The sequence below is a fragment of the Aedes albopictus genome, chromosome 1 (assembly GCF_035046485.1).
Source record: "Aedes albopictus strain Foshan chromosome 1, AalbF5, whole genome shotgun sequence".
Lineage (NCBI taxonomy): Eukaryota > Metazoa > Arthropoda > Insecta > Diptera > Culicidae > Aedes > Aedes albopictus.
The window spans coordinates 95732501-95755439 of record NC_085136.1 but is presented as its reverse complement, the minus strand read 5'-3'; the positions used below and the strand labels follow the sequence as shown (position 1 = coordinate 95755439).

Below are 22939 nucleotides of genomic sequence, written 5' to 3'. Positions count from 1 at the left end.
GATTAATTCAGCTGTTGTTCAGTCAAAAACACGTGTTTTTAATCATGTACTCTGAGTCGAAGTATGATGAAACGTAAGCGCTTATTTGACTTGTAAAAACACATTATACAGATACATGTCCTAATTTGTGTATGAACTTAACGAGAAGCAGAAAAAAGTCTTGTTAAACGATGTTGTAAAGGAATTACTGCGAGTCGAATAAAAATCTTATTAAACGCTTGAAAAGTGTTTTGAATTATCATTGTTAATACCAATACGAAAAATTGAACATTGGCTACTTTTTCAATTGAAATAGCATTTGTACAGTAATGTGTACAGCATAATTTTAGTTCAGCTATAATTACTATTATAAAGCAACAATTCAGCGTGCATGCTTGTTTGCGGCTGGCGATTGTTAGTTGGAATGATCCGAGTTAATGTTCGGTCACATCTATGTCAACCGAAAAATGAGCTTGAGCTTGAGCTTGATTGACCGCCCGTAGATGCTACTCCAGTATCGCCAGACCAGCTACAATAACACAAGGAACCAATGAGATTATCTAGCGGGGACTAGCAGGCATCTTCAGTGTGTGAGCGTTGGTGATCTTCTATTTTTAGGCGACAATGGCGCCTGCTACGTCAGGATGCAGGTCAATGTGGGGAAGGGGAAGGAAGTGATGATTGCAATCGTTTGTATCCACATCTGACCGAATATACCTCTGCGTCAGCACAAATTCATGCGGAAGTCGGAGTGTTGGTGGGACTTGGATGGCAGAAGGTTCACACATTGGTTTGTGGATACCAGGGTAAGGTGATAGAATTGTGTATTTTTATTATTCTGAAGATGTGCGGCACAGTATCTAATAGGATTGAGACACTGTGCTGTGAAAGTTTGGATGTAAGGGAAACGGCTTTTTCAACCCGTTTCTGTTCTAGCGATGGTCCACTGCACGAATTTATGCTGGCCTGCTTACTCTCACAGAAAATTTGACGTTTGGGAGGTGCCGACACCGCTCAAACGTCAAATTTCGTGTGGGAGTAAGCAGGCTAGCATATATTCGTGCAGTGGACCATATACATGAGTTGTATATGTAGAGAGGAGGGAGAAAGTAAAGATACAAAGTAGGAGGAAAGGGACGGGCCAGGGATTGAACACAGGACCTTCTGCACATGAATCAGAAGCGGTAGCCACTAGACCACCAAGCCCGTTCGGTCACCCCAAGCAGCACCTGCAACATCATGCAGATTGTTGCTTTTTATGCTTTGGTCTAAATGAGTCGCACTAGAAGCACACGAAACTTCCATCTTGTCAGTTGAGTTGCATTTAAACTCCGAAAATCGTAAAGTTGCGGATTTGTTTCATAGAAATCACAAATTACAACGTGTTTGACATCGATTCGTGGAGGCGGAGCTTGCATATTGCTCGCAAGTGATAATACAGTCAGCTTACATTAAATGTGTTATGTAACATGCATGGAATATCTAACTCTGGTTTGTTTGTTCAGATTAGGTTCCATATGCGTTACAGAAAACTTGAGCGTCTTTTTATTTTGACAGTTCTCTAACTTGTGACAAAGAAGGTGCAATAAAGTAACAAGTAACTTCAGTAGCTTTTATGGTATGTTGAGCATCGATTTTTTTTTTGGTGTAGTATGTAAGGTGAGTAGATAATACTCCTGGTGTCCATGGTTCGAGTCTGGACATAATCTTTTCCCATCTTTTTATCATTCCTCCTCGTTTATGTTGCATAAGAATCCAGAATCTGCGCTTTTTGGGTTTCAAAGAAGAAGCAATTGTGTTCTGTCGTCCGTAATACGGACAGTGAATAAATTGCACTAAGGTTGCTCTTACTGGATTAGCAACAAGTCGTGTTGCTTGGGACATCTATGTCACCCAAAAAATGTCGCCCATAAATTAAAACAAATAAATTGAAACTTGAATGTTACCAGGTTTGTTTTCAGTTATTCTTAGGTGCGAAGTAGGTACTGCAGATTGGCATGACTAGAGTAAGGGAAACATTGGAGAAGTCTGTAGCTCTTTATTTTCTTTATTTCAGAAAAGTTCGGAAGACATAGACAAATAATGTGAATGTTGAAAAGCTATATATTATAATTACATTCTGAGGTTCAAAGAGTAGCATTGATAATATTTCGCAAGCGTTCGCCATAATAAAAGTATGCTTAGATGTTCAGATTTTGCTATCGATACTTCAAAATACCACGAAGATCATTTGCAAATCTGTATGCTTGTCTCTCTCCTCTCTCTTTCTCTCTCTCCAATGACTTTGCCCTATGTTTTAGAAATGGTTTATTGCCTCAATTATCATGATTCCTCGCGATCGCGAAATTATACAATCAGGATTACATGATTGCATACACGTTCAAATTAGCGGCTGACTTTCGACAATTGCAATGTAATCAAATTGTTCAAATTCAAATTATTGTTTGGCTGACACCATACATTATTGATTCCATTATTGAAGACGTTACCACAAGTCAATTTAGAAGTTTTGTTTCAGTGACTGCAAGCAACAACTGTTGACCTATCCTTGCAATAATAAATCCGTTCACGGTAATGACCCTTTCCCGACTGTTGATTGGCCAGACCAGACTGTGTGTATCCTGAGACGTGTATCTATGTCACATTCTATGTTCCACTTCCAGAAATCACCAACTTGTTCGTTAGCTCTCTCAAGCCAATCATTTGACCGATAAATTATTACAACCATCGTGCATGACTGGTCTCGTGCCACTGAAACTTTATAAAAACCCATATCACTTATTCTTTATAAAGTACCTCGAGACCGTGGGAACGGACAGATGATTCAAGTTGCATTGTGTATATATAGCTTGCACATGCTAGCCTGCGAGACCCGAGCAATAATACTCGTTTTATGCTATTTGAATCACTCCGAATAGAACTGATCATGATGGTTCCTGGTTCCTGGTGACTCAAACAAACTCGAACACAAAACTGAAAAAAAAACTTTACAAAAATAATCTTTTGCTCGGGATCACATCCACAGACGGACATGCTGTCTGGCTCGCTTGTGCGAGCAAAGAATTATATGTCCACCAAGGTCGTTCCGGGGGGCGTTCTGCCTGAGGGAAGTTCGGAGGTAAATGAACGTCTTTAAAACCAAATAATGCCACTATGATTCAAATTACTTCGGGTAATTGCCATGCGTCCCGAGTATAGTCCATATCGATTGGTCCAACCGGCGTAGAAGGGTTCCGTCATTCCAGCGTAGACAGTCAATCTGGCAGCATGTTTCCTCGCGATGTGTATACGTTTTTCGACGAGGACGAACAGGCGTGGCGTGGACGCAACGTACCACCGCTGTACAATCCGAACCAAGGTGTCGGTGAGCTTGTGTGGCGTCTGCTGGACCGGGCTCCGTGGAAGATCGCTCAGATCAGCGCCGAGAGTGGCGTTCGCGTAACTTACCAGGAGATGCGACTGAGGTCCATACGGGTAGCACAGAACTTGTCCTCGATTGTGGGCATCCAGAAGGGAGACATGGTGACCATCGTGGCTCGGAACAACGAGAAAGTTGCGCCTATAGTGTATGGGTGTTTCATGCTGGGAACGCCGATGAACACGCTGGATCCTGGATTTCACCGAGAGGACTTTGCGCACATGTTCGAAACCATCAAGCCGAAGTTGGTGATCTGCGAAGGAGACCTGGTGAACGAAATGGTGGCAGCATTCGAGATGGTGGACATTGCTCCGGAGCTGATCTTATTCGGGCCTAGGATCAATGGTTACGGAAAGGTTGACGACCTATTGGTTGAAACCGGTACGGAGAAGCACTTCCTGCCGGCGCACATTGACGACCCGGCCAATGAGTTGGCGATCGTGCTCTGCTCATCAGGAACAACAGGTAGATCCAAAGGAGTATCTTTGTCGCATAGCCTTTGCGTGACGAACATGACGGGCATTTGGACGTGTTACGAATCGGACCGCGTGTTGTGTTTGAGTTCTCTCTACTGGATATCGGGAATAGGAACGCTCATGACGGGCACGGCAGCTGGTGCAACGCGGATTATCACGACGGAGCGGTTCACTGCTGAGATGATGATCAGCATGATCGAGCAGTACAGGGTGAACGTGATCTTCTTTCCTCCATCGCACGCGTTGGCAATTCTGAACAACCCAACTATAGGAATGGTGGACTTCTCCAGCTTACGGATGGTTCTTTGCGGTGGAGGACCGGTGTCTGCCGATTTGAAGCGATCGTTTGAGATGTATTTGCCGAAGGGCCGACTGCACGTTGTATATGGTTTATCCGAATTGGGTGGAGCTGGCTGTATGAGCGAAGTGGCCTACAAGAATGGATCAGTTGGAATCCTATCGAACGGACTTATGGCAAAGGTCGTGGACGAGCAGGGCAACTCACTACCGTTTAACGAAGATGGGGAGCTGCTTGTTAAAGCACAGTTCATCTTCATGGTATAAAATTATAAAACTTTCAGGTGGAAATAATTTCTAAAAATTTCAGTGATTTCAGGAATACTACGACAACCCGGAGGCTACCGCGGAGATGAAATCCGAAGATGGTTGGCTGCAAACCGGCGACATCGCTCGCGTTGACGAAGATGGCCTGTTCTACATAGTGGACCGCAAGAAGGACATCATCAAGTACGCGGGCTACCAGATTTCGCCGACGGAGATCGAAACCGTAATTATGAAGGTCCCCGGGGTGGTGGCCGTCTGCGTAACGGGTATCCCAGTGCCCGGAAACGATCTGCCGGTGGCGTTGGTGATAAAGGCATTGGGATCCGAAGTGACGGAAGAGCAGGTCGTCCAGACGGTGGCCGATAATATGGTCGATTTCAAACACCTGCGGGGAGGTGCTTACTTTGTGAACACTTTTCCGATGACGCCCTCGGGGAAGATTCTGCGACGCAAGTGTCGGGATGTTGCAGTGGAGTTGTATAATGCGACACATAATTGAACAGGTTTAGAATCTTAAAATGTGTATAGTTTATTATTGTTATATGAATAAATATTCATGTATGGAAACCTGGATAAGTTAGACTTTTACTGTCTTCAACAAAGTTGCTCAGGTCAATAACTGCTGAGCACAATGGTTCAGAATTCTCTCGCCTCGTGGTGCTAGTGTACATACAACCTTCCAGTTTGGCTTTGACGAGAATATCTGATAATCCAAGACACATGGAAACGCAAAATTGTTCAGGACATCGATTACATCCAGATGGCGAACAAAATAAATCTAAATTCACCGATTCTTGGCATTAGTGTAAATAGAATCTTCCGGTCTCACTTTGGCACAAGATATCTCCAAATCCAAGCAAGCTGGAAATCCAACAAACATTTCAGCTGTACAGGAGTCGAACAAACCACTCTTAAGCAAACTTTAGTTTAAGAAACTGTTATTCAGCTAGTTCTGTTACTTGGGAAGTAAATGTCACAAAGAAACTGTAGTCCTGTTCAACGACGCAGGTTGAACTTGCTCGAAGTTACTGCATCCTGCTCTTATCAATTTCTTGACAAATGATGAAGCAACTTCGAGCAAGTTCAATCTACGTCGTAGAACAGGATTTCTGTGTAACTGTCTTCAATAAAGTTGTTCAGGGCATCGATCACTTCCATGTGGTGAACAAACACAATATGTACATAGTTGAGAATTTTCCAGTTGAGTGGCACTAGTGTACCTAAAAGCTTTCGGTTTGGCTTTGTCGAAATAAATCTCACAATCTAAGTCAGATGGAAGGACACTGTCTTCAGCAAAGAAGTTTAAGACATCCATCGTGTCCAAGTTATGAATAAACGGCTTCAGAATGCTTTTACTGCGTGGCGCTAGTAATCACAGACAAACAGACATAGGTATCACATAGAAGAAAAGGCGAATAAAATCATTTCCACGAAACATTGTTACATGTTTGTACAGTGTTGCATATTGTAAGTTTGTGATACGTGTTTTATACATTTGTAGGGTTCCAATGCATTTTGTTACACAGGCGCCCAACGTGGGACTTGTGCATTCATAAGGTTCCAATGCACATTTGTAAGGCCAGTAGTACACAGGGTCAAATATTTGACAAGGAAAGAAATCAAGAAACAACATCAGTTTGACACTAATGAAAATTCGACCGAGTCAAACAAGATGTTTGAGCATTGGTTACTTTTTGGACAAATATTTGACCCTGTGTACTAACAGCTTAACATTGGCGCCCAACGTGCAGCACGATGCATTTGTAGTGTTTAGCACTATTTTTTCGTCACATGGCGCCCAACGAGGAGTCTCATGCTCCACCGACTGACGATTATCCATCACTCATGAAAAACTCTTCCGCAATGGTAATGTTGTGTTACGTTTATATTTATTAGTAAACATTTTGTTAGTTTATTGTTAAATATGAAGTATACTCTAGTTTGTGAGTCTGTCCCTAGTATTTAATGAGCATTTGTAGTGCTCAGACCGTTTCGGGCTACGATCAAGTACAAGACGCGCAAATCGTCTCTAGCATGGACATCGAAATGTAGACAGTCTTGTGTTGTTGCCCGAATCAGGATGCCCCCTTAGGCATCGTACACAAATTACGTAACGCTATAGGGGGAGGGGGGGAGTCTGGCTTAGCGTTACGAGCCATACAAAATATTTTTGGTTTTCATACAAAAAGCGTTACAAGGGGGGAGGGGGGGAGTCTGAAATCGACGATTTTAGCGTTACGTAATTTGTGTACCATGCCATAGGATTAGAAATTCTTAGACTAATCTCAAGCTATAGAAGCCACGCAGAAAAATGGCGCATGTTTAAAACAATAAAACGCATGGTTGATTTTCAAACTGAGAATTCACTTATACCAAAATTATATTTCTTTGTTTCCATTTAGAGTTTATCGATAAAAACAACCGATTACCATCATTTCATGTAATGTCAAAATTTTTATTTGTTTCAACAAAATAAAAACCATAAACATGGTCCGAAAGCACTCACACATCTTTATAAAATGCTTACCCCAACATCGCCACAACGAAGAAGGTGTAGCAAATCCATCACGCCAACATCCAAGTGCAGCTTTGGCCGTGATGGATAACGCGCAGGTACTCACGACAGCATCCACAAAAAAGTTGGTCGGTTTCGCCTCCCATCCGCTTACCGACGGTCTAAAAATATATTTCCGAGCTGTCGCAGTTGCTGCCGTCACCAACACAATCACATTCCGGGTTTGTTAGTGGCAAAAGAGCAATCGTTTGAATCAATCCATTATTTCATGTTGAAAATACCATATCTCTGTTTGTTTTAACAAACTGTCAAAAATTTCGACAAATGAAAATATTTGTATTATCAAACAATAGAACAATTCAGTTTAAACTAGAAATCAGTTTGTCGCTATAGTAAACTGAAAAATTGGTTGATTTGAACTAGAATTTTATTGTGTTTACAATTTATTTTTCTGCGTGAACTTCCGCTGCGAACTAAAGGAAACTAGACAGAAACATACGACCACGGATTGACTGATGGATCAAGAACAATAATGAAACCTCGTCATCCTGGGATTGGGCTTTGTTATCCATTTGGGTAACAGGGCACGATTTGTGTTAAGTGTTGCATTTTGTAAGTTTGTGATGCGTCTTTTGTACATTTGTAGGGTTCCAATGTATTTTGTTACTACATAATCGCCTAATGCTAACCATACTGTGATGCGCAAATCGTTTGGTAAATGGCGGTAGTGAGCAAACGTCAAACAGGTCTAAAACTATGTGAGTGCCGCAAGCGAGAGATTCGTGAACTGTGTAGTATTTGAACTAAACGTTGAAAAGAGAACGGACGCGAAGTGCGTAAAGTAGAGTTTCTGTTATATAATCTTCCGGCAAGATGAATACATCCAAGCCAGATGGAAGTGCGCTTTTGGTGAACTTCTCCACTATGTGACGTTGTTGTACATAGAATCTTCCAGCTTATCTTTGGATAAATACTGCCTCTGCTTCAGCCTGCCACATGAATTTCTTGAGACCAGAAACGAGCAGCAGCTGCATCAATCAATTCACCAGATTCTTTCAAAGAAAATGGGAGGATGCAAAATTGCCCACCAGTTGGTTGGATGACCTGTGACCTATAGACATACAGGGGATGGCCAAATAGTTTGGGATAGGCAACTTTTTTTTCTCTCACAAAAAAGTTCAACAAGTTATAACTTTTCATAGAGCGCATAAAAAAAATTCAAATTTTGACTGTTTGTCAACCTATTATGTGTGCATCATTGGTACAAATTTGGGCTCGATTGATTAATATTTCGCAAAGTTAGAACCGTTCGGGTAAAACATTATTTTTCAGACAACTCATTTTTGAGCTGTCATATCAGTGAACCGAATTGAATGAAATGTTGAACGTACACTAACAATATGTCAATGCTTCACAAACTATTAAAACATAGGTACTTTTTAAACGTTGAAAAAAGTTACCATGGATTGACACTTTTTGGATTTTCCTCGAAAAAATGTAAATTTTTTAGCATCAATGCCAATAAATTTTAGTGTTGATATACAAAGATTTTCCACTTCTGTTTTCAAGTTTTCTCTAATCAGATATATTAGAGCCTATATAGATTGAAGGAAGAACATATTTAATAATTTTTGTGTGGTATTGTGAATTTGACTTATTTTCCTCTATATGGGTAAAAATTTAAATCCGGTATAACTTAATTCGCCGTGAGAAAATATTACATTTTATAACGTCCTATTAAGAATCAATATATTGTTGATAAACGTTAAAAAATTCATTCAATTCGGTTCACTGGTTTCCGAGATATGACAGTTCAAGGATGAGTTGTCTAAATAATAGTGTTTTACCCTCTTGTGAAGAATTAACATTAAGTTAAAATTCACAAGTACAAAGAGACTAAAAAAAAGTGTTTTACCCGAACGGTTCTAACTTCGCGAAAAATTAATCAATCGAGCTCAAATTTGTACCAATGATGCACATATAATAGGTTGACAAACAGTCAAAATTTGAAATTTTTTTATGCACTCTATGAAAAGTTACAGCATGTTGATTTTTTTTGTGGGAGAAAAAAAGTTGCCTATCCCAAACATTTTGGCCATCCCCTGTATAAACCCCCACAAAAAAACGCTAGAAATTCATTGAATTGTACTTATTCGGATACCACGGATGTAACGGATATACTGTTTTTGGTTAATATGTTTTATTTTCAGCTTTCTAAATCTACTGCTGTTAAACCTATTTATCTATACTAGAGAACCGCTTTTCAAATAATCGCACAGTATCAACGACTTTGTTTCCAACACTTCCGGAAGCTGCCCGCCGCTCTGCATACTTTCTAATCTCGTACCTTTGAAGTTTACCCGATTTGGTGATTGGCAGTTCATCTGCGAAGAAAACTCCGCCGCGAAGGTGTTTAAAATCCGCTAGCTTTTCAGCCACGTGATCAATCACACGTTGTTCACTTAGAGTGCAGTCCCGTCGCAGCTGAACCACGGCAGTGGGTAAATCTACATGCAACACCTGATCGAACAGACCCACAACGCAGACATGGGCCACTTCCGGAAGTTGCTCGATCACGGCTTCAATCTCCGCCGGAGATATCTGGTAGTTTTTGTACTTGATGATTTCCTTTTTCCTGTCAACCACAAACAGAAAACCATCCTTATCGAAGTATCCTATGTCTCCACTGCAAACCCAGCCATCATCGGTCATAATCTCGTCGGTTGCTTCCTGGTTGTACAGGTAGCCGAGTGGTCTGATGGCGTATCTGAACCAGAGAACGCCTTTTTCGTTAACCCCCACTTGATTTCCGTCGTCATCCAGCGCCTTCGCTTCGATGTTAGGCGCCAACATTCCAACGGATCCTTCCCGCACCAACCCAAAGCCATCGGAAGCGGCATAGCCAATCTCCGACGTTCCGTAGCCGATGCTGATCTTGCAATTGGGTAGCAGCTTCTCGAAGGACTTGCGAAGCCCCGGTGAAACAAACCCGCCGCCGGAATAGAAGCTCTTCAAGCTGGACAGATCGGCTTCCGGTAACTGCGGGCTTTGAAGAATCATCGCCATCTGGGCAGGTGGACAGAACACGTGCGTCAGAGCGTACTTGTGTACGATTTCGAACAGTACATCTGGACTGAATCGTCGGGTTGAGATGTAATGGGTGGCGTTGTTGAACGGACACTGGATCAACTGATAGAATCCCGAAGCCCAGTAGAGAGAGCTGAACGCAAACGGAGGCTTGGATAGATGCATGTTGCTAGAAGAAAGAAAAAAAGGGGATGAAACTTTGCTTGGACAATTTCATCGGGCCTTGCATACCATACTAAGCCACTTTGGTGAATGATGTGTGCGTGCGAAAGACTGACCCCTTTGGGCATTCCGGTAGTTCCAGATGAACAAAGAATTGCAGCGATGAGCTTCTCCGAGTCGCCAAGATACGGTGGACTGGAAGGAGAACAAAATTCCAATAACCTACTTAGTAGCACAGAACACAAGTAACCCACAAATAAAATTGTTCACTTCCGGTTTTCTGGAGCAAATCCAAACTAGACAGATCATCTGTATCACGATCACCATCTGCCACAACAACGAACTTTGGATCAATCCCTGCAACTCTGCAAGCACTTTTCACGGTTTCCACATTATCTTCATCGGCCATCACTAGCACCGGCTTACTGATACGGAACATGTGCGCCATATCATCCACCGAGAAGTCCGGATCGAGACAGTTCATCGGGGCCCCAATCAGGAAACAGCCGTACACCAACGGAGCCACATTTTCCCGATTCCTCACGGCAAAACCAATCATGTCACCCTGCTTGTAGCCCAGCTTGGTCAAATTCTGGGCAGCTCGTATCGAGCGAAGACGTAACTCGTCACAGGTTAGTTCCACTCCAGACTCCACGCTGACCTGGGCCACCATGGACGGATTCCGTTCCAAAACGTTGAGGATCAAATGTCCCAGGTTCGCATGTGGATTAAATGGCCCCGGCAGCTTCACGCCGGACCAAATTTTCGTTTCCGGATCGTACGAGGTGGACATGGTGAATTAGCCAAAAGTTTACTGTGTTCTGTGTCGGAGCAACGACGCTAACTGCCATATTTATGGCGAATTCAGTGGCACAAACCAGCCCACCCAATATATCTTATCACGATGACTGGAGTGTCTGCGAGATACGGGTTACCGATTCGTTCGCACGAGATGCGTACGGGAGGCTGATAGGAATTTTAGCAATTCATTCAGCGGGAAGAGATATCGAAATGATTGGATTACTAGTTACGTTGATACTTAATACTTGAGGGGTCGTATCTCAGTGGAACGTTGAGGTTGAGTCAATGTCTCTATCTTCTTGGAAAACAAGCTCAGTGAGACATAGTCTGCCTCTCAGATTAGTATCCAGCGGGTACGCAAAACTCGGATTTTTCATTGTTTTCTTTACCTTCTTCTTGGCGTAATATCCTAAATGCAATAGAGTCTGTTTACCAGAATAGTGTTCCATGAGTACTTCTGCAGTTATTAACGAGCTGACTTAACCAATAGTCAGACAGAGGATGTGGCAAATTATGGTACCCCAAGACCCCAAGTAGTTTGAAGGCTGCTCAAAATGCTACTCGGGACTTTATTGAAACTTTAAAGTTAGTAGAAATTCATCTCTGTGGCCTGATGTTTGATTGATTTTTTTTTGTCTTGCAAAATTTTCATAGAAACCAATTTGAATTTACCAATTCAATAAGTATAAAGTACAAATGAAGAAAAAGTCGCCCACTGGATTCAAACCGGTAGCTGCTGCTTGAGAGCTCTATACTGATACTATACCCCAATACCACATTGAGATGATATGCATTGTGGGTTAGATCTGACTTGAACAGATTACCTGTCGACAGCTAAGTTTGCGCACTACTAGGTTTGCATCAATATCAAGTATCAATTTATAGCAGCACAGCGGTAAAATAGCAGATAATTATTATCGTCGCACCACCAAATCGAAGTCGTCGCTAGAAGCACATGCGAAGTTGCAGCTGCGAAGTAAATTTGAATCTATTTTTTCTGTTGCGCATCATTAAGCTAATTAAGAGCAACAATATGCACTAATCCAAATTGAGTTGCGATATTTCTAAGTAGGTTAAAAATCAATTTTCGCACGTTCGGTCACTTCGTATTTCGACCAAAAGCATAATACACAGTTGCATGTTGATCTTTAAACCTATCTTGAAAGTTCACAAATTGTCATCATTCCAGTTGCGTTACTATAAAATGTTTTGTTTTTGACAGATTTGTGAAAATTGTGCAGCGCTTGTTTCACGACGAATAACGTTTTAAAAGTGATGTGCAAAATTTACAGAGAAAACGCATTTTCTTCTGATATTGTTCAGTGTACAAGATGCTAATGAACCAGTTTATGGTCGGTTGACATTAAAAAAAAATCTGTCGAAAACTTTGAGTTACTCGGAAAGACTCAAGTGACCACGTTTTTCTACGCAAATGTTTGGAGGGATCCATCCCAATGGCTGTTCCTAATTATTCGCTTCAAAGGTTCTTCATTCATGCGGTATGATAAGGGCTTTTATCATTATTCCAATACTATGGGATAGAAAAAGTGAACATATAAGTAGTTTTAATGCCAACAATTCTAAATATTTTTAATGAAGTAGGAAAAAAGTATCATTGTTTTCTTTTTGGCATTCAAACAATGTTCCTTCATTTTAAACATTATTTTTCATAGAATTAAGGCAATTACTAAAATTTTTGAAACTATAACTACTTACATCTTCAACATAGATTCTCCCTTCTTTGTACAGAGGCTGTTCTTTCGAATTGCACTTTTCATGAAATTATGGGCATTATTACAACCACCGGTGTTAAATTGCTGTTATATTTATTATATATTTTTTTCAAATTTCTAAACACCTGTGCTTGTGGTGCCGATAATTACCTAAACATTGTATCTCGAAAGAACAGCCCATGTAGAAAAGAAGGAAAAAACTATGTTGAAAAAGTAAGCAGTTGTGATGCCGATAATTTCCTGAAAAGTGCAATTCGAAAGAACAGCCTATGCAGCAAAGAAGGAAAAATCTATGTTGAAAATTAAAGCAGTTATAATTCCAATAATTGTACCAATTGCCTAAATTCTAAAAAAAAAGCTTGTTTAAAAAAAGGAACAGTGTTGGGTTTTTAAATGCCGAAAGGAAAGCAGTGTCACTACAGACAAACAGACGTAACACTTCGAACATTTGTCGATTCAAATTTTAGTCTCGGAAACAGGTTCGCTTAATTCTAAAAATACTAAACCATCAACTAGGTGGCAGTAGTGTCAAACTCGAACAAAAATGATGCGAGCGCCGCGGATTGGCAGTTGGTCAACCCTCAAATTTTCAAATAAACCGTTAAATCGATGTACGATGGCAATTATCAGAGTGTTACGTTTCCTTCTTCGTTAAAAAAATGTTTGAGTAGTTATAAGAATTGTTGACATTACAACTGTTTATATGTTCATCAACAATTTTCTCTTCTTTTGCATAGGCCGTTCTGTCGAGTTGCACTTTTCAAGAAATTATCGGCATTGCAACTGCTTACTTTTTTAACATAGATTTTCCCTTCTTTTCTGCCGATAATTACCTGAATAGTGTAACTCGAAAAAACAGCCTATGTAGAAAAGAAGGAAAAATGTAGGGTAGGTAATCAAAATTTGAACCAAATTGCGGCTTTCTGAAGCAGTGAAAATTTTAAGTGATTTTTTCTCCCACATGGAAATAATTTACTACAGCAAAATCTTATGTACATGAATGCCACGGGTATAAGCTTTCTGTTTAATCGTAAAAAGTTTGTATTTGCACCGAATTTCATTGAAATATTCGAGTTTTCATCAACAATGATTTTAATCTTAATTTGAACCATCGTAATCATAATTTGAACCAATTTTAATCTTAATTTGAACTACCGGCGGCAGCAGCTCGAGCAACTCACAAAACATCCAATTCCATGCTAAACAATTGAAAATCACATGAATCCGCTAATTCTCATACCTATTTATCATTAGGCAGTGGAATCTCAACTCAGAATGTTCGAAATTCTATAGGAATTTGGAAACAAAATTTGGAATTTTTCATCCCCCAAGAGTAAACAAAGCAACCACTAGCGCAATCTACAGGCCAACACTAGAAGCTCACCCCCGTTTACTAGTTCAAATTTAGATTACAAATGGTTCAACTTAAGATAACATTCTCCAAGTAAGAATCACTTAAATTTGATAATTTTGTGACAAATAATGCAGAATATTATTCGGTTGGCCGATTCTACGATAAAGAAGCTTTCATTTGACATATTTACATATTGCGTGTGATGCAATGCGTGACCTGTATGGGTGCACCGAAAATGTGCTTTGTCTGGGGGGAAATAGGTGAAAATCACAGTGTTTTTACAATTGCTTATTTCGATGGCAAAAACGCATTTTTCAATGCTTTTAAAGTTTATGTTATCAGATTATATTACGCAAAGCTGTTTAACATCTTTTTCGGGACAATATTTGCCCAAAAAGTACGTCATTTCAATGAATTTCAAAATAGTTCAAATTAAGATTACATTTTGACTAGTTCAAAGTTTGATTTCTTACCCTACACGGTGTGTCTGGTAGAAGAAATTTATTACAAAAAAATAGGCATCGCTAATTTTTACGTTACGTGAAAGTTGACGCTTCTAGCTTTCATTCAAGCCCAACATCGAAATATTCCATCGGGGGAACTTTTTCATACAAAAATTGGGTATGTTTGTTAAGTAGAAATAGGGATTGATTTGGGACCGTTCATTTTGTATGGGGAAAAACAGTATTCTGAAAAAGTTGTTCGAGATCCCTCGGTGGATTTTTTTGAGGGACCGCGCAAATGAAAGCTGAAAGCCTCTATTTTTGAATAGCGAAAAGTTTGACGATGCCTATTTTTTTGTTATAAACCTTTCCCATACACACGCCGTGCCTATGTTGAAAAAGTAAGCAGTTGCGATGCCAATAATTATACCAATAGCCTAAATTGTAAAGGCAAATCATGCTTATTTCCAAAGTTTTTCTTGTCAAATAAGAATTTTTGGCAGGATGTTTCTTCCGGTGATTTTTTACGAATAAATATTTGATTTTTAGCGATTAATATAAACCACTCAGAAAAAAAACAATAGTTTTATTTTCTTTCTGGGGAATGGTAGATTCTGGGGAATGGGTTTCTGGGGAATGGTACATTCTGGGGAATGGAATTCTGGGGATTGGTTTTCTGGGGAATGTTATAGAATCTTCTAAGCTTGCTGAAATACTGCTGAAGACGCATCATTCTATCTCATAAACTCGGAATCATAAACTAGAAGAGTTTTTTTTTGGAAAATTGTAAAAGTTTTATCAAAATCCGTCGAAAACATAAAAATTCATGATCATTGTAATGCTTTTCCGAAGATAAAAAAAAGTCATGTTAGCTGGATGAAGGTAAGCGGTGCACCTTGCACTTGCCCTCCTACCCAACCCAAGTAACCAAAAGTCCCGCTTCCCTTGACAAAATCCTCTTTCCCTTGACAAGTTCCACAAAGTTCAGATAAAGATCTGACTGAATCTTTCTGGCTGCTTAAGAGACTAACAATGAGCCTTGCTAGAATTCGCACATAAAGTTCCAGTGAGGCTCATTGTTAGTCTTTTAGGCGTCTTGAAAGCTGCTCAAGATGCTACCTACTTGGGACTTTCTTGCAAGGGGAATGACATATCCTTTTCTAACCGGAAAATCCGCATTTATCCGTTTCTAACCGTCGCTAACCGTTGCTAAGCGAGCTGCTAAGTAAGCAGCGGTTAGACGCGGTTAGCGACGGTTAGAAATGGATAAATGCAGATATTCCGGTTAGAAAAGGATATGTCATTCCCCATGCTTTCTTGGAACTTTCAAGTCCCTAGAAGTTTATATCTTGTTTGTCAAGCAAATTTAAATTTACCACCAAGATGAGACAACCAATTTAAATTTACCAATTTAATAAATATGAAGTACAAAATAGTTGTCTGTAGACAGCTACGTTTACACACTTATTATTTTATTGTTTGAACTCAACGGATCTCATATGGATCTAATTGAATTTGGCTTATATCTAATATGTAAACAGTTAACAGTTTGACGGCAGCAATAAAGATAAATAATACTACAATAATATTTACGAATACATTATTGACAAACATCAGACATTACATAATAGTACATACATGTAATATACGATAGAGATCGGCAAAATCAAATCATAATCTTTTCCATGATCTTTTCTTATTACGGCTCCCATACTTTATAATCTAAATAAAATTCCCTGTAAGAGATGCCTTTAGGCCAGTTAGACGAAATCATTGCGACATCCCTGTATTTTGCATCTATTCCTATCTTATACGAAACGTACGGCAGCAGTGAAAGATCCTTCCAATCTGCTAACAACCGCTTTACTATAATGTCCTTCGATCCTACGACTTGTGACACCATTCGGGAAATCTGTTCCTCGCTAACGGTATTTTTGATCCGAGTTAAGAACAGCCAAAATTTGTCTTGTAGTGCAGATGAGCGGTTTTCGGCGTTAATCCCTGCAGACGACTTTGATCCGTGCAGAAGTGTCAAATTGCATTTTGGCGATGATCGTGCAAGTGGAACATCCTCCTGTACGGACGAACTAACGGCGCGAGACAAACTCAAATCTGCAATTGACTGTTGCATGGCTTGCACTTTCACTTTCAGGTCCTGAATCTCTTCCTTCAAATCGTGGTCCAAAACTGGTAGGGAGCTCACCAAGGGTTTAGCAACGGTATTTGCTGCTAGTGTCGATCGTTTCGCAATCAGTGTTTCATCACTTCGGATTTGGCACATCAGCTTCCCGCAGCTTCCACACATCCACAAAAGGCCACAATTTCGTTTGCAGCTCATGACGTCATCGGGAAAGAGATTTGCACACTTTGCATGATAAACGTCTGTGCAAAAGCCTTTGCAAACCGTATACAATTGATCCGCTGCAATCAGAAGAACACATCGCACACAAACCATTTGTTTCGCTTTTTCCATTCTGCTGCCGGCGCCTCTGCTGGATGTTGTCGTCGACAAAACCAATAGAGTATTTGGGCGATGATGATCGATTATAATTCGCTTTTTAAACGTTGAATGATATTTGGTGGATCTTGGCAGATTGCAATCGGTGCGGATGAGTACTATCCACTATCGAGCAAACAAATTTTAAGTTTAGCATTCGTCTTTCACAAGAAGAAACAGTAATTTCGCGGAAGCGCAAAAAAGTAACGGTAATCGTGCAATAATACACACACTTGTCCAGTTAACTTCGCAACTTATCAATATCAAGTTTCGATTTATAGCAGCACAGCGGTAAAACAGCGGGTAATCACGCCGGAGGACGCGATTCAAATCTACATAGGAGTATCATGTATATAAAAATGTATATAAAAGTATTTAAATAAGTTTGGTTTTCTCCTTCTCGCAATACACTGAAGTTTTTTTTAACTTCTTAGCTTATAAAGTACTTTCTTATCTGAACTTTTGGTTACTTGGGATATTAAATGTATAATTTTCTCTCTGGAAATTAAAAAAAAATCCTTGTGTATGCCCTGCGTACACTGCAAATGCCGTACCTACGGTGGTTCCAAAAAATCAAAATAGGGTGTGTACTTACCTAGAAAAGATGTTGTCGGGTGATTCCAAAACTCATTGCTGCACAGCACAATAGTCTATATAGAAGGCCTGTTCGGATCATAAAACCTTGAGCGCCTCTACTGTATATGCTATAGCCAAAATACAAGTCTATATTCAACCAAAATAACTCTGAAAACCACATTCAAAATGTCCAGTACGTGAACACACTCTCAATCACTAATACCTATATTCATGCTTCCTTCTGCCCCTCGACGGGGAACTTTCGTTCGGGAAACTTGAACCTCCTCACCACGATGTTGTTCTTGGTTCGTTTCTCCGATATCCAGCCCCAGGCTTTGGATTGCGCTGAGTCTTGCTCCTGTTGCCGTCGTCCCAAATTTTCTTTCTCTTCGTCATCTGCGATCTTTACGGCGCTGAATGCCGACGATTTCGAGGCAGAATCCTCCGCTTGTGTCTTCTCGAGCATTTCGGCGAAATTTTTCTTCTTTAGGCTGTCGGTCAGGGGGGCGTTTTTCGGGATGAACACAATGTCTCGGTAGGGGAGGGGATTTGTTAGGGGTTTGGAGCTTTTCTGGTCGGACTTGGGGGACTGGATCGGTGTTACCAGAGGCGTAGCAAGCGGTGTGATTGTTTCGACCTTTTCCGGCAGTTGTTTCGTAGGGGGCTTCGACAGAGGCATTGGTGGCGGCGGAGGTGGTAGTATCAAAGGAGAAGGGTGATGCAACTCATCTAGGGCGAGAGAATTCAAATCATTCTCTAGATCACCCAGGGGATTGAGGTCAGGGCATGCTTCCTGAGTGGACTTCACAACTGCTGGAGTGAAGCCCACATGGGGTGTGGCTTTGGCCACAGTTGCTTCATCAATGTGAATTCCCAGTTGAAAAGCGTCCAGAGTTTCAAAAGCGATTCCGTGTTCCTCTAGAAGAGACTCGCGATTGATTATGATGTAACGCGACTTGAGGGCTTCAAAGCGCCACTTGGCCAAATCTCGTTGAGCTTCCCAGCAGATCTCGTCTACCAATCGTTTGGCCATCTGAGATTGGAACAGCGCAGTCTTCAAATTGCCACTCTCATTTCGATAGAACGAAACAAAAGGATCCACCCAATTAATGTCGTTGGCCTTCTCCAACAGACGCCTCTCGGTCGCTGCCAGCTGTTCCCGCAATTGTTGGACATCCTTCCCCAGGGAACTGATCTGTCGACTGCTCTCGTCACGAAAGGTGTTGTCCGCTTTGGCGAACAGCTCACTGCATGCCTTGATTTCGTTGCACAGTTCCTCGTTTTCCCGAGTCAACCTCCTGATCTGGAACTGGCTTTCACTGTACAGTTTCTTCATCTCGGTATATCGCTTCCGCTGGCTTTGCAGCATTTCGATCATCTTCTGTCGCTGATCGTCTACTTCGGCAAACAGCGAGTTGCCTTTCTTGTTCGCATCTTGAGGTGCACTCCTCAGCGCAGCAATTTCCCCATTCAATCGCATGTTTTCTTCCTGTGTCGAATCCAACAGTGTTCTAATCTCCTCCAGCTCTTGCCGTTTCGAACTCAGATTGTCTTCAACACACTCAATCTTTTCCTTGAGATTTTCCACTGTGCTTTCGGAGTTGACCAGTTGCAACATCAACGTATCAATTTTCTCCTGCTGTTCAGCTATGGCTTGCTTGAGTTCCTCATTTTCCCTCTCCAAGAAAGCTTCCTTTTCCGAATTCAATGTTGAGTTTCCCGTCACAGACTCGGAGTTTGCGGAACCCGCCTCCAACTCTTCGATTTTTTCCTTTAGTGCCGACGTTTGTTTCTGCAGATCATCCACTGTGGCTTCCAGGGTGGAGTTGTACTGTTTGAGATCGGCATTGGAGTCCTTCAGGCCGGTCAGCGTCAGTACGTATTTCTCCTTCAATTTGGCTGAAAAGGATGATTTCAATATCAACCACAAAAAAAAAACAGAATCAGAATTAAAACTCACCCAGCTCCTCCTTGTGGACGGAATCGATCGATTCCAGTTCGGCGCTCATGTACGTCACCGATTCGGACGCCGTCTGGTAGTTCCGTCGCAATTCATAGCTGGCCTGCAGCTCGTCTTCGTGCGCTCGCTTCAACGTTCGGTAGGCATCGGCCAAACGGCGGTACTGTTCGGCCAGCTCGTCCCCGGTTAGTGACTGGATGTCGGCAATGATGGTTTGGTTCGCGGCACTCATATTTAACGCTTTTCGGCTGGTAAACTTTCTACATTAATAAAACTCTGAGAAAATGCAAAATTTCACCGAAAAAACTGCAAAATCTTTCCAGAACCGTTGATTTGTCGCAGCTATCATGCTTTGTTATGCCGTTTGATTGCTGTTTGTTTACGTCTGTTTAAATGATGTTCTATTACTTCTTTTGTTCGAATCTACTACTGCATTGGTTACAGTACACTGAACGAAAATCCCCGCCATAAATTGAATGAAAAGTGCTTCATTGGAGCCCCATGCCTAAAATCACATGATTTGTAGAAGGCCGTCATTCAATTCCAGATCTGACAGATACAAAACAAGCGATATGGAAATCATTCAATGTTATAATTATAATCATTCTATTCGGAATCAAAACAAATCTAGATAAGGATGATTCTCATTCAAAACCCATCCAGTTTTACGGTTCAAATATAGATGAAAGTCATTGTAAAATCTAATGTTGCTCATATAGGTGTCATTCTCTTGAATTTGTTTCAATTCTTTTTCAAATATCCTAGAAAAAATAAAATCACAACCATTTCAACTAGTTTAAGAGAAATTGAGAGTCAATTTCTCTCGTACTACTTGGAAAGGTTATGACATTACTTTTCCTAGAATATTCGAAAATAATAACAGACAAAATTTAGTTGTAAAAATACGCTTTATTTAAAAAAATGGCACAGGACATACACGATTAAAGCATTTTATCACTACCACTAAACCAGAGAAGAGAAGGTCATCTCCCGAGTCAGAAATTGATAAATATTTCATGCTGTTGGTCGCGACACCTAGCGGTTGAAGCCACACTTTTTACACGCAAAATTTCAACCGTGTTGACACGAATAAGCAAAGTATTTCGGAGGCAGGTACACCAACTCAAAAACTGATTCGCAAAAAAAATGTGTTTAACTAGAATGTATTTCGGGGACACAGTCAAAGTTGCTTATCTCTTAAAACCGTAAATAGGGTACGCGATACAATAGTGATGGGAATATGTATAAAATCGTTATGATAATTAAGAAAAATTGGCAAAACCCCATTATAATGCTTCATAACAGCCTGCAATTGCAAAAACCATCTTTGGTACGTGTACCATATTATTGCAATAGTGGTCGAAACAACAATTGATATGCTCTCAATGAAACAAAATTTTGAAGAATAAGATAAATTATCGGCGATATGACGTCATCTGTTCATTAATTTTGATTATACCTGAAATAATCAATACACTTTGATCCATGCAGTTGTTTTGACGTTTATACACGATGGAAACGAAATGGGCAGAAACAAAATAAATCGAGTCGATTTTTCACGCCTAAAATTAATCACTTTTCGTGTGTTCGGTTTGTTCTGAGATGCCCTTCTCTTCTCTGACTAAACTGACCACTGCTTGGGCACATTGCACAATTCACTGAAATCAGGCTGCAATATTTTTTTCGTTCAAATTAGAAAATTTCAGGCGACCACTTCGACCGCCACATTTGTTTTATTTTTCTATCTTAAACTGATGTGTCAACAACAAAATGAAAAGCCAAACTAAAATAGAATGATTTTCAGAATGGGGCTGTGTTGGAATACATTCAGCTTGTTTTCGAATTATGCTCATTTGCACATTCTGCCAATTCAAATTTGTCAGACAACTTGCAGAAAATAATAATACAGAAGTTGAACAAAAATCCGACACAAAATGCGCGGAGAATCATTTGATAACGTTTTTAGGACTGATGGATTGAGCACACAATGGGGCACGTTCGGTGTGGTACTAGATTTGTAGTAATGAGCTGAATTTTTGTATGGTGAGAAGGTCAATTCTCCGTTTCTGCAATGAAATGGTGCAAAAAGCGTGGGTATTATGATTCCTTGCCTAAATTGATGATGTTTGAGCAAAACTTTGGATAACCATGTTGTTTATGTTGCAAGAAATGGAGAAAACAACAACACTGTTACCCAAAGTTTTGCTCAAACGGCATCAAATTAGGCAAGGAATCATAATACCCACGCTTTTTGTACCATTTCATTGCAGAAACGGAGAATTGACCTTCTCACCATACTAAAATTCAGCTCATTACTACAAATCTAGTACTTCACCTATCTGTCCTATTGAATGAGGAATCATACTTGGGTCGTAAGGATTTTCGTTCTGTGTATTGAATGGTTTTCAGTATGAGGAACATGTTGAAACGATTTCAGATGGTTTTGTGATGATAATCAATCACAACAAACTCTAACTCAAATTTATTCGTAATTTGAGTCAATTCTAATTTTGTTACAGGATGATTTTCATTCAAGAAAACGCAATAAACTCATTTTGCCACAAAATCATTCAAAATTCGGATTCTGCGGATTTGTATCGCATTGAATGACAAATCATTCTCTGTACGGCGGGAGATTTCGTTCAGTGTACTTTATATAGTCGTCTTTGTTTTGAACGCAGAGTGAGGGTTCCAATCCATTGACATAAAGTCAAGTGGTATAAAATAAATTTATTTTTATACTTGTTGCATAAATAACTATTTTAACCCTACACTGAAGGGCGGCTTGCGGTGAAAATTTTTATTCTTAATTTAAATACACAACGCCACTAAATTTGTGCAGACTGATTTTCGTTTCAATTCAACAGCATAATGTTTTCAATTTTACCATGGACTCGATTTTCAATTAAAAAAAACTTTCTGTTGGCAAACGGATTCGAACCTTGACATCACCACCAGGTCAACCATTTCAAAAACTTCGTTAAAAATCTTTACATATATTCAAACAACTTCATCGATCGATAACAAAACTTGAAATATGTCCTTTATCGGTGATAAGATATAAATCTTTACCGAAACGTAACTTAATTTCGTTAAATTCCGTTTTGTCACTGAAATTTTGTTTTTCTTCATGAAGATTTATCGGAAACTATTCGGAACTATATTTTCGATATCAACGTAACTTTCCCCATTGATATCGAAGCACAAAGATTAGCCACGACACCTTTATCGTTATTATCGGTATCGTTGGATAGACCTGAATAAAGGTGTTCTGATATCTCATTTGACAAGAGCAATGTTTTGGTTTTGGGCTGCAAAACGGTGAGTCGATAAGGAGAGCGTCCAACATAGCTCTGCAGGTCCATAGCTCCTCT

General features: G+C 40.3%; 3 protein-coding genes across 3 annotated transcripts; 1 reads left to right on the top strand and 2 right to left on the bottom strand.

Moving 5' to 3' along the window:
• The first annotated feature begins 3014 nt into the window (after positions 1 to 3014).
• On the top strand, positions 3015 to 5004 carry LOC109405076 (uncharacterized). The gene is made up of 2 exons (XM_019678067.4): positions 3015 to 4431; positions 4490 to 5004. Exons 1-2 carry the CDS (start codon positions 3247 to 3249, stop codon positions 4934 to 4936), a joined length of 1632 nt encoding a protein of 543 aa, XP_019533612.2. The 5' UTR covers positions 3015 to 3246; the 3' UTR covers positions 4937 to 5004.
• Positions 5005 to 9260: 4256 nt separating this feature from the next.
• Positions 9261 to 11379, bottom strand: LOC109405096 (probable 4-coumarate--CoA ligase 3). Its single transcript, XM_062845947.1, is given in 4 exon segments — positions 9261 to 9478; positions 9481 to 10208; positions 10271 to 10396; positions 10456 to 11379. Coding segments are annotated over 4 exon segments (1461 nt in total). The 5' UTR covers positions 10995 to 11379; the 3' UTR covers positions 9261 to 9410.
• A 6350-nt stretch (positions 11380 to 17729) lies between these two features.
• LOC109405092 (protein Spindly) lies at positions 17730 to 19970 on the bottom strand. The gene is made up of 2 exons (XM_019678090.4): positions 19566 to 19970; positions 17730 to 19504 (listed from the first exon to the last, which is right to left on the bottom strand). Exons 1-2 carry the CDS (start codon positions 19795 to 19797, stop codon positions 17835 to 17837), a joined length of 1902 nt encoding a protein of 633 aa, XP_019533635.3. The 5' UTR covers positions 19798 to 19970; the 3' UTR covers positions 17730 to 17834.
• Between the last annotated feature and the right edge of the window lie 2969 nt (positions 19971 to 22939).

Excerpts from the sequence above, each read along its gene's own strand:
- LOC109405092 (XM_019678090.4), bottom strand. The coding sequence starts at position 19,797 with ATGAGTGCCGCGAACCAAACCATCATTGCCGACATCCAGTCACTAACC. Across the intron at positions 19,505-19,565 it reads CGTCCACAAGGAGGAGCTGG|CCAAATTGAAGGAGAAATAC; the intron begins GTGAGTTTTAAT and ends CATCCTTTTCAG.
- LOC109405076 (XM_019678067.4), top strand. The coding sequence starts at position 3,247 with ATGTTTCCTCGCGATGTGTATACGTTTTTCGACGAGGACGAACAGGCG. Across the intron at positions 4,432-4,489 it reads AAGCACAGTTCATCTTCATG|GAATACTACGACAACCCGGA; the intron begins GTATAAAATTAT and ends CAGTGATTTCAG.